This window comes from Durio zibethinus, chromosome 7, assembly GCF_047325235.1.
Source record: "Durio zibethinus cultivar Kanyao isolate XHJ-2024 chromosome 7, ASM4732523v1, whole genome shotgun sequence".
In the NCBI taxonomy this organism is placed as follows: Eukaryota; Viridiplantae; Streptophyta; class Magnoliopsida; order Malvales; family Malvaceae; genus Durio; species Durio zibethinus.
The window spans coordinates 24,054,357-24,066,707 of NC_143168.1; the positions used below are offsets into that span (position 1 = coordinate 24,054,357).

Here is a 12,351-nt window from a genome sequence, read left to right on the forward strand (position 1 = left end):
CGGTGGCAGGTTTAGTTAGCAACTTGGATTTATGCCAAAGTCAACAAGATGGCTTCATGTTGTATTTTAGTACTACAACAGACATAATATAATGACAGAAATGACTACTTCCACGACAAAACTGTGTGTTGATGTAAGCATAGGGATAGGGAATTCGATGGGTAGACATGGGTAGTGGTTGAAGAACAATTCATCAGAAATTTAGAAGGAAAAAATAAATCGAGGCAGACTTGGTAAATCTTTCTTTTGCTTCATGAAAATGAGAAATTATAGACTTGTTCAAAGACTCCAGTTAATCTATAAATAGGCATGTTCTTACGCAAAGTTTCTCATCCCTTCCAAAGCAATCAAACTTACAAGATTTTAAGCTAGAAATTACATTATCACAATGAAAGGTCCTCATTTCCTCCTAGCAATTTCTCTCTTGGCTCTAGCTTCCTCATTTGCCTATGCATCTGATCCTAGCCCTCTCCAGGATTTCTGTGTCGCCATCAATGACACCAAGGATGGTGGTATGTTCTATTTTTCTCTGTTATTCTTAAACTTACTTCAAATATGTGCCTAAAACAAAGCAACTCAGTAGGAAGCAAAATTTCTGGGCAGAAAAACTATCTAAAACAATCTATAAGCGTTGCATGGAATAATGAAAATAACATATTTTTGCTCTTCATATATGCAGTGTTTGTTAATGGGAAGTTCTGCAAGGATCCAAAGCTTGCCAAAGCAGAAGACTTCTTCTTTTCAGGGCTCAACATCCCAAGAAACACATCAAATCCAGTGGGATCAACTGTGACTCCAGTCAATGTTGCCCAAATACTAGGACTTAACACTCTTGGCATCTCATTGGCTCGACTTGACTTTGCACCCGACGGTGGCCTAAACCCCCCTCACACTCACCCTCGTGCCACGGAAATTCTAGTCGTTGTGGAGGGCACACTTTACGTTGGCTTTGTTACATCCAACCCAGATAATCGCCTCATCACCAAGGTCCTATACCCTGGAGATGTGTTTGTTTTCCCTGTTGGCCTCATTCACTTCCAGTTCAACGTGGGGAAAACCAATGCTGTTGCCTTTGCTGCTTTTAGCAGCCAGAATCCTGGTGTCATTACAATTGCCAATGCAGTGTTTGGATCAAACCCACCCATTAATCCTGATGTTCTTGTCAAGGCCTTCCAATTGGACAAGAACGTGGTGAAAAATCTGCAGTCCAAATTCTGGTGGGCTAACAATTAAGGAAAGCATTTATTTAATCCACTTGAATTGATGGATAATGTTTGACCTGTTTGCCTCATTATAGTAACGATTTATATTTTGCAAAAGAAAAAAAAATAAATGCTTATATACCCTGCTTATGTAAGCCTTTTTGTCAAGTATTGGATATTAATATTATTAAATATTATTATATTACTTTTACTCAATGGTTTGTTTTTCAAATTTTTAGTATATTTAAAGTTTTGCAAATATAAAATAACTAAAAATTTAAGATTGAAATGACAATAAAAAGAATATTAATTTCTTTTAATGTTCTCATCACATAGTTAAACAATTCCATGCTTTAAGTGGAGGAAAAACAAATGTTTTCGCCCTTTTTCCTTTTTTCTTTGAAAAAGGGAAAAAGCAATTTCTATTATTTCTTGATGAGTCACTTTAATTGTTAACCCAAGATTTTAGTCTTTTATACATCACAACAAGAGGTATTATATATGCATCTCTCCTTCACAATTGTAAAATCATTGTTATGCAACTTTGAAAGTTAATTCTTTTCTTCAACCATAGAAAATGCATAAACTTATACGATTTTCGTTTTTCTTTCCAATGTGGGAAGGGAAAGTTAAATTTGTTCCTATTTATTTTTAACTATATTCTTTCCCTCTCCATGATTCAAGCACTTGAGAGACTCATTGTTTTGCCTTCACATTTTCGTAACACCCTTTCCATCCCCTCATAGCTCCCACTCTACCTCTCTCTTCAATCTTCACCTAAATGTATTTCTTAATTTCTTTGTTTGTTTAAAATGGATATCAAACCTTTCCTTTATAAACACTACTTGTTTATGATGAATACCAAAATCATGAGGTATTGTAGATATCCTAATTTCTCTAGGATTGTAATTGGTTTTTGTTAAAAAATATAAAAAAAGAAAGAAAAATTAGGAAAAGTTTGGGGTGGTTGAGTTGGTATGAAATTATTTCTTTGGGATTATAAAATTTGCATTAAAATCAGAGTTAAAGTTAGAATTGAAGTGAAATTAAAACATTTTTTAGTTTAGGATTCTCATAATTTAAACCCTAAAAGTATGAACCTCGATTCAACGAAAAAAGAATAGAAAAAATGAGTAGAGATATATAGAGCAAAAATGAAGAGAGAGAGTAAAAAAAAAATTAACAGTTTTTATTTTTTTATTTTTTTATTTTACAGTCTGTTCTTGTGTTTTGGGTTTAGATAATTAAGATTTTCTTTTGAAAGTTCTATATTAGAGAAAGGAGTTGAGAAGAAACACAAAAATGAGATATTCAACAAAAAGTTTTGGCAACAAAATTTTTTAAGGTTTCGGAGAAATAAGAAAGAAGACAAGGTAAGTGCTATTTTTTTCTTCTTTATTTGTATATTTCTTTATGTTACTTAGTTGATTCTTTTTTTTTTATTTAAAATAAATTTTATAATAAATTTTCAGTCTTACCAACATATTGGAGGGTTCAAATTTGTTAAAATAAATATTTAAATAAAATGCCTTACCAACATATTGGAAAGCAATAAGATCTTTGAAATAAGGTTTTACTAACATATTGGAGAACCTTACTAATTTTTTTATGAAAAACAAATTTAAAAAAAAAGTTTTAATAAAGTCTTATCAATATATTGAAGAGCAATTTGATTTCTTTTTAAGATAAGGTTTTACCAACATATTGGAGAACCTTATGATTGTTAAATAAACATTAATTTTTAGAAAAGAAATAATTGTCATAAAAACCTACCAATATATTTGAAGATAATTTCTACCAAAAAATCTTACCAATATATTGAAAGATATTTCTAAAAATAAAGAGTTTTTTTTTATCCATAAAAATTGGATTTTACAAAAATGAATCCGATGACGGAACCTTTTTAAAATGTGACAAACAGTCTCCTTGAATACTCCTTAGGTGAGGAGACATTCTTGAATTATTACAACATATTGGAGTAATTTAGGGATAGTTTTCGATATTAAATTATTTGGTAGGATAACACAAAATTAAACTGATACTTGGATTGAGGATGTGGGGGTGCTATAATAGGGATGTAATCGATCGAGTTCGATCCGATACAATATTAAATTAAAGCTCGACTTGACTCAAAATTTTAGGTTCAAAACTCAACTTGAGCTCGATCGAGTTCTTTTTTTTTTAACTCGAGCTCGACTTGAGATAAAAATAAAGCCACTCAAACTCGCTCAATTCGGTTCGATTGACTTGTAAAAATAAACTCAATTTTTATACTTGATTATTTGTACTTGAGCTTAAACTTGAGTTTGAGATATTTTATTAATTAAAATAATTAAAATATAGTAAAATATAAAAGCTTGATTAGACTCGCGAGCTATTTAAGTCGAATATGAAAATGCTCAAATTCAGTCCGATTAATAAGTTGAGCTATTTGAACTCGAGCTCGACTCAATAATAATCGAGTCAAATTTGCTTTTTATTTGAGTCAAACTTGAAAACTTGTGAGTACTAATGTTTCATTTGTACCCCTATTCTATAACCTTTTTCATATGTAACCGTACTCCTAAATCTAATTTTAGTTTCTTAGACATGAATCAATTAGGTGGCCAATCACAACTTAATAAAAGATTGATGGCAACTTCTTCGGTTGTATCTAACTATGGATTTATGGATTTATACATTATGACAAACATGTTATGATAGATGTAAAAGGCGAATTCATGGTTAGGCCATTACTTGTGATTGTTGCAAGTTTCGGTTACATTCATCTTATGTTGAGCAATAACTGCCTTGAAACATTTCACATCTTCTCCATTTCAAACACCAACTTTCTTTGTACTATCTCAAGTTTGATGGTTACAATTTCATTTATGATAAATTTTTTGCTCTTTTGTTGTAGTTTTAACCTTGATCTTATATGTGCGTCTTCAACTAATGGTCAAAACCTCAATAGACCAAAAGTTCTAAAGGCTTAAGCAAAATGATTAAGCATTTCTACCAAATGCATTCCTTAACCTTTTTCAACAATAGCATGTAGATACCCAATTTGGTCCAGGCCCATATCAATTGGGCCTGGTCCAAACGGGTAAGCCCAATTTTGCTTTGTATTTTATATTTTATGTATATATTTTTCTTTGTATCTTATGTATTTATTATTACTATTTATTAATATATAAATATTTATTATTATTATTTTTTTTCTTTTTTCTATTAATATTTATATGTATATCAGATTATATGTTATAATTTATCTGTTATTTAATTTTAATTTATTTGTTAATTTTTTTGATTTATCTGATTTATTATCATTAATATTTTTATTTGATTTTTTTATTTTTTTATTTATCCAGCTGAAGATTGGATTGAGATTCAATCAGAAGAGTCCATGTTGGATTCAATGATTGAATCCCGATCCAAAGAGGAATTGAGATTAATCAAAAACTCTTCTGATCAATCCCTATAAAAGGGATCCTCAGGAACAGAAAGAACAGACAGAAGAAAATAGAGAGAAAAACAGCTACTGGTTGAGAGAAAAAGGCATACAGAAGAGATTTGAAGGCTAAAAAAGGGTTTAGAGGCGTAAGAATAGCTTTAGGAATCGAAGAAATTTTTTGGAGATTTTTTTGCAAATTTTTTTTCTGGAAATTTTTGGAAAATTTCCAGATTTTAGTGAATTTTTCGGTGAACGTTGAATTTTTTGGTGAAAATTCCAGCCAAGTTTGAAGTTTTCGGCCAACTTCCCAATTTTCGGTAGTATTTCCAAAAATCGATCAGTTTTTTGATGAACTTTCGACAAAAAACTTAGATTCCGACGAAAATTTCTAGAATCCGGTGAATATTCAATCAGAGTTCTTCGGGTGTTCTAGAGAGAGGGGAGAGAAAAGAAAGGAAGAGAGAGAGGGAGAAGGTTCGATTTGCTGAAAAAATGAAGGATTCAGCCTTATATACCCTCCTAAAACGATGTTGTTTTTGCATTAAATAACCAGAAGATCCGCGCGTTTTATCAAGATCCGACCCGACCTGAGCGTCGACCTGTTTTTCGACCCGCGCGTGATCTGCCTCCCCGAGCCGTTAGCCGAGTCGAGCCGACATTTTGAGCCACGTTCTCCGAGCTATTTTTTTCCTTAAGTCGAGCCGTTAGCCGAGCCACTTCAGGTTTTTTTATTTTATTTTATTTATTTATTTTATTTTATTATTAGATTAGGTTTATTTAATATTTTTTTATCTTTATTTTATTTTTATTTTTGTTTTACTTTTTTTATTTTTTTTATTTTTTATTTTTTATTTTCACTTTTATTTTGTTTTATTATTTTATTTTCTTTAAATAAAATAAAAAAAATATTTTTGGGGAAAAGTTGAAAGTATCAATTTTACATAAAAATAAATTTTCAAAAAAAGTTTTTTTTTGAGGAAAAGTTGAAAGTATCAATTTTCCTTAAAAGTAAATTTTCAAAAAACAAAAAGTTTTTGAGGAAAAGTTGAAAGTATCAATTTTCCTCGAAATTAAAGTTTTCAAAAAAAATTTTTGGGAAAAAGTTGAAAGTATCAATTTTTCTCGAAATTAAGGTCTCCAAAAAATATTTTTGAAAAAAGTTGAAAGTATCAATTTTCTCTAAAAACAAATTTTCAAAAAAAGGTTTTTGAGCAAAAGTTGAAAGTATCAATTTTTCTCAAAATTAAAGTTTCAAAAGATACTTTGGAGAAAAGTTGAAAGTATCAATTTTCCCTGCACAATCATTCTTTTATTCCTTTTTATTTTTTTTAATGTTAAATAATCCGACGATGGAGCCTCTGCAAGTGAAACAATAGTTTTCTTGCATACTCCTGAGGTGAGTGAATTTTCTCAATTTTTTGCTAAAAGTATTAGAGTCAATTGAGAATAATTTCCAATAGTTAATTACTTAGTAAAATTTTAAGGCTTATTGGATAACACAAAATTATGCTGGTACCATCTTTTGATGGGCGTTGTGAGGGTGCTATAACCTTCCTCATACATAACCGAACTCTCGAACTCTATTCTGGTTAGTAGACCCGAACTTACTCTTTTAGGGACCCTTAAATTTAGGTGTTCCCTGAAAGAATAGATTCTTTAGGTGGCCAATCACACCTAGATAAAAAAGATTGGTGGCGACTCCTCCAAGTCAATGTCTAATGATGGATCCTCGGATCTAGATGTTATGACAGCTTGGCGACTGTAGACACCCAATTTGGTCCAGGCCTGGATCAATTGGGCCTGGTCCAAATGGGTAAGCCCAATTTTGCTTTGTATTTTATATTTATATTTTTATTTTATATTTTCCTTTGTATCTTATGTATTATTTATTTATTATTACTATTTATTAATATATATATCTTTATTATTATTTTTTTCTTTTTTTGTTAATATTTATATGTATATCAGATTATATGTTATAATTTATCTGTTATTTAATTTTAATTTATCTGTTAATTTTTTTGATTTATCTGATTTATTTTCATTAATATTTTTATTTGATTTTTTTATTTTTTTGATTTATCCAACTGAAGATTGGATTGGAATTCAATCAGAAGAGTCCATGTTGGATTCAATGATTGAATCCCAACATGGACTCTTCTAATTGAATCCTGATCTAAAGAGAAATTGAGATTGATCAGAAACTCTTCTGATCAATCCTTATAAAAGGGATCCTCAGGAACAGAAAGAATAGACAGAAGAAAACAGAGAGAAAAACAGCTACTGGTTGAGAGAAAAAGGCATACAGAAAAGATTTGAAGGCTAAAAAGGGCTTTAGAGGCGTAAGAATAGCTTTAAGAATCGGAGAAATTTTTTGGAGATTTTTTTGCAAATTTTTTTCTGGAAATTTCTAGAAAATTTTTAGATTCCAGTGAATTTTTTGGTGAACGTTGAATTTTTCAGCAAAAATTTCGACCAAGTTTGAAATTTTCGGCCACCTTTCCAGTTTTCGGTAGTATTTCCAGAAATCGATTAGTTTTTCGACGAAAAACTCAGATTCTGACAAAAAATTTCAGAATCATATGAATATTCAACCGGAGTTTTTCGGGTGTTCTAGAGAGAGGGGAGAGAAAAAAAAGGAAGACAGAGAGGGAATAGGTTCAGTCTGCTAAAAAAATGAAGGATTCAGTCTTATATACCTTCCCAAAACGACGTCGTTGTTGCGTTAAATAACCTAAAGGATCTGTGCGTTTTGCCAAGATCCGACCCGACCCAAGCGTCGACCCGCTTTTCGATCCACGAGTGATCTACCTCCCCGAGCCGTTAGTTGAGTCGAGCCGACATTTCGAGCCGCATTCTTTAAGCCGTTTTTCTTCCTTAAGTCGAGCCGTTAACCGAGCCGCTCCAGGTTTTTTTTTAATTTAATTTTATTTATTTATTTTTTTTATTATTAGATTAGGTTTATTTAATATTCTTTTATCTTTATTTTATTTTTAATTTTCTTTTACTTTTCTTTATTTTTTTATTTTTTATTTTCACTTTTATTTTGTTTTATTATTTTATTTTCTTTAAATAAAATAAAAAAAAATATTTTTGGGAAAAAGTTGAAAGTATCAATTTTTCTTAAAAATAAATTTTCAAAAAAAGTTTTTTTTGAGGAAAAGTTGAAAGTATCAATTTTCCTTAAAAGTAAATTTTCAAAAAAAAAAAAAGGTTTTTGAGGAAAAGTTGAAAGTATCAATTTTCCTCGAAATTAAAGTTTCCAAAAAATATTTTTGGGAAAAAGTTGAAAGTATCAATTTTCCTTAAAAATAAATTTTTAAAAACGATTTTTGAGGAAAAGTTGAAAGTATCAATTTTTCCTAAAAACAAAATTTCAAAAAAAGGTTTTGAGGAAAAGTTGAAAGTATCAATTTTTCTCGAAATTTAAGTTTCAAAAGATATTTTGGGAAAAAGTTAAAAGTATCAATTTTCCTCGAGATTAAAATTTTTAAAAAATATTTTGGGGAAAAGTTGAAAGTATCAATTTTCCCTGCACAATCATTCTTTTATTCTTTTTAATTTTTTTTAATATTAAATAATTCGACGATAGAGCCTCTGCAAGTGAAATAGTAGTTTTCTTGCATACTCCTGAGGTGAGGGAATTTTTTTAATTTTCTGCTAAAAGTATTAGAGTCAATTGAGAATAATTTTCAATAGTTAATTACTTAGTAAAATTTTAAGGCTTATTGGATAACACAAAATTATGCTGGTACCATCTTTTGATGGGTGTTGTGATGGTGCTATAACCTTCCTCACATGTAACCGAATGCTCGAGCTCTGTTCTGGTTAGTAGACCCGAATCTACTCTCTTAGGGACCCTTAAATTTAGGTGTTCCCTGAAAGAATAGATTCCTTAGGTGGCCAATTACACATAGATAAAAAAGATTGGTTGCAATTCTTCCAAGTCAATGTCTAGCGATGGATCCTCGAATCTAGACGTTATGACAGCTTGGCAACTCCACTGGAGACTTTGAGAGTCAGGCCAGTAAATAATTTATGTTATCCAAAAGCCTAATAAAATTGAACCTTTTTGTATATATGTGTTATTATTCATTCATGTTTATTTACCTTGTTAATTATGTCATTCATATGCATGTGCATAACATGAGCTCTACACCCGAGCTCCATTCCTCTAGGAGGGAGTAAAGTACTTATTGCTTTTGTGAGATCTAATGCCTCCGCAGTGGCTAACGAAATACTCCCACTCAAATTGAACCTTTTTCGCTTGTAGCCTGTAATAGGTGAGGATTAGGGTGCCTTACTAGTCTGTGATGGACATGGATGTAAAGAGCAATTTGGGAACCTTTAGATTTTGACCTTAAAACCGCATATAGTGAACCTTAAGAGTGCCTAAACCTAGGATGGAGCCCTTTCTACCCAATGATAGATATACCCTGAAATTAAGACACAAAAAGGGTGTTTATCTAATCATTTTGATTGTTTAACTTTGTGCATCATTTTCATTATCATATGTAACATTATGCATCAGCATCACTTTCATTTCATCCATGAAACTAACTATGTTATTTGTCTGATTTTATGCATCTGTATTACTTTCATGATCATGTTTTAACACAATCATTTGCATCCATTTCATATTAGATTTCATTCAGAAAAATATACATTTCATTCGTGCATCAAAGCATCATACATAAAGCATAGCATAACATTACTAATTCTAAGATATGGTACTCAAGGTTCAAGGATAGCTCCATCTAGCGAGAACCCTGTCCATCGATACAACACAAGATCTAGAGCCAAACAAATGGAGCAGAAAAATTCTCACAGATTTGAAAAGATAGAAAAAGCACAGGAGAAGATGGAAAGTGAGTTGAGCAAAATTTTGGATGCTCTTAATAAGCTAAATAAGGGAAAAAGAGTTGAAGAAAATACAAGCCAACAAGTTCCCTCACTACAAGAAGTGGCTGACCTTTTGTATCCTTCAGGTTTTGGCCCACCTCAAGCCCAGTCTGCTCAAGAGGTTCCACCGCAGCACTTCACATATCCAACATATCCTGGAATACCATCAACCTCCAACCCAGGGCATTATAATAGCTATGTAAATCCTGTCTTTACTGAAAAGGCGGTAGAGCCAATTCCTGATCTAGATGATTTAAAAGAGAAAGAGAAAGAAAAGATAAGAGTAGAAACTCAAAAAATCTCCAAGATTAGTATGCTAGAGAAAAGGCTACGGGCTATGGAAGGATTTAATTTTTATGGGTCAGTTGATGCTGCTGGGCTCTGCCTAGTCCCTGATGTGGTCATTCCTCATAAGTTCAAAGTACCAAAATTTGAAAAATATAATGGTACAAATTGCCCCAGAACTCACATCACAATGTATTGCAGAAAGATGGTAGCTCATGCTCATGATGAAAAACTATTAATGCATGTCTTTCAGGATAGCCTTACTGGCTCTACGGCCAGATGGTATGTTCAGCTGGACAGAACCCATATTTGCTTTTGGAGCGATATGGCACATGATTTCATCGATCAATATCGACATATTATCGATTTGGCACCTGATCATTTGTCTTTATAAAATTTGGAAAAAAAGGTAAACGAGTCTTTTAAAGAGTATGCCTAGAGATGGAGGGATATTACTTTTCAAATACAACCTCTTTTGACTGAAAAAGGGACTACAATGCTGTTTGTTAGCACTTTAAAACCTCTCTATTATGAAAAGATGATAGGAAATGCAATGAAAAACTTTGCTGATATGGTAATTTCGAGAGAAATTATTAAGAGTGCCATCAAGAATGGCAAACTAGAAGGAAATGAAGCATCTAGCAAAAGAGTCCCAAAGAAAAAAGAAACTAAAGCTCAGGCTGTGAGCTTTGATAGACAGTAATTTTGAGGCTATCAACCTCACTCACTACCAGGATATCTGTCATATTACCTTACTGTAAATAACACTTCTCTTCACCCATACCAACTATTTGTACAATCACCATACCCCCAAACATATCAAACCCCTCATAGGCCTCAAAATACCATGTACAGTCCTAACACTCAGCCTATCCCAAGACCTCAAAATCGCCCAACTAACCCCATTGGTGGTTCGCGGGAGCAACGAACTACCTATGAGAAACCTGTGTTTGACCCAATTCTAATGACTTATACAGAATTATATAAGGAGCTTTACAATAGTCATTTGATTGCTCCAAGTAAATTGGAACCCCTCAAGCCATCTTACCCTAAGTGGTACGACCCACAGCCCACTGTGACTACCATTATAGGATTGCTGGTCATTCCACTAAAAATTACACCACCCTAAAACATAAAGTGCAACAGTTAATCAAGGATGGAATGATTTGTTTTGATACGGGAGGGGTGACTGCACTGAATGTTAGTGAAAATTCTTTGCCGAATCATAATGTGAATGGTAAAGTGGGGCTTAATCAAGAGGAGTGGGTTTGCCTTTGTCCGTTAGATTATGAGCTGAATAATTAGAGTGCCATCGAGATGCCTGTGACTTTTGATACTAATACAATGTAATTATAACATCTCAATAGCTATTGCCCAAGGCATTGGGGTGATCTTTCTTTTTTGGGCCATTCACCTTTTATTATTTTTAATAAAAAAAAAAGAAGGATGCATTTTCATTCATTTCTTCTTGTGTCTTCATTATTTCCATCTTTCCAAGCACATCTTGCCAACATATCCCATTTCATTCAATTTCAGGTCTTTAAATAAACATGAAGATAATCATGATAACAATCAAGAGGTTAGCTTTGAGAATTCAATTAACACTGATAAACTTGACAATGAAGAGAATTCTGAAGAATATGTTATGCCTTCGGACCTAATGAGATTGATTGAACAAGAAAATAAGCTAATTGAGCCTCATCAGGAGGTAGTGAACTTAGTGAATCTGAGAGATGAAGAGAATAAGAAAGATGTCAGAATGAGCACTTCACTTTCATCTGGAGATAAGCAACGATTGGCAGACCAACTTCGAGAATTTGTAGATGTATTTACTTAGTCTTACCAAGATATACCAGGGCTAAGCACAGAGATAGTGGAGCACAGATTGCCCCTAAAACCAAAATGTAAGCCAGTTCAACAGAAACTGAGACGGATGAAGCCCGAAATACGACTAAAGATTGAAGAAGAGGTGAAGAAATAATTTGATGCAGGTTTTCTACAAGTGGCTAAGTATCCAGAGTGGGTAACCAATATAGTCCCAGTTTTTAAGCAGGATAGAAAGGTACGAATATGTGTAGACTATCAGGACTTGAATAAGGCTAGCCCAAAGGATAACTTTCCTTTGCCTCATATCGACACACTGGTAGATAATATGGCTAAGCATTCGATTTTTTCCTTTATGGATGGTTTCTCAGGGTATAATCAGATAAAAATGGCTACAGATGATATGGAAAAGATTACTTTTGTGACCTTGTGAGGAACCTTTTACTACCAAGTCATGCCTTTTGGGTTAAAGAATGCTGTGGCAACATATCAAAGAGCCATGATAACACTCTTCCATGACATGATGCACTAAGAGATCGAGGTGTATGTAGACGATATGATTGCAAAGTCGTGTGAGGATGAAGATCATGTCACCAGCCTCAGAAAGTTATTTGAGAGGTTGAAAAGATTCTAGCTCAAATTAAACCCAGCCAAGTGCACCTTTGGGATAAAGTCAGAGAAGTTGCTAGGCTTTGTGGTCAGTAA

At 32.5% G+C, this 12,351-nt stretch overlaps 1 protein-coding gene across 1 annotated transcript; it reads left to right on the forward strand.

Moving 5' to 3' along the window:
• Positions 1-261: 261 nt before the first annotated feature.
• On the forward strand, positions 262-1,233 carry LOC111277839 (germin-like protein subfamily 1 member 13). The gene is made up of 2 exons (XM_022864261.2): positions 262-512; positions 680-1,233. Exons 1-2 carry the CDS (start codon positions 389-391, stop codon positions 1,231-1,233), a joined length of 678 nt encoding a protein of 225 aa, XP_022719996.2. The 5' UTR covers positions 262-388.
• Positions 1,234-12,351: the final 11,118 nt, after the last annotated feature.

Excerpts from the sequence above, each read along its gene's own strand:
- LOC111277839 (XM_022864261.2), top strand. The coding sequence starts at position 389 with ATGAAAGGTCCTCATTTCCTCCTAGCAATTTCTCTCTTGGCTCTAGCT. Across the intron at positions 513-679 it reads CAATGACACCAAGGATGGTG|TGTTTGTTAATGGGAAGTTC; the intron begins GTATGTTCTATT and ends TCATATATGCAG.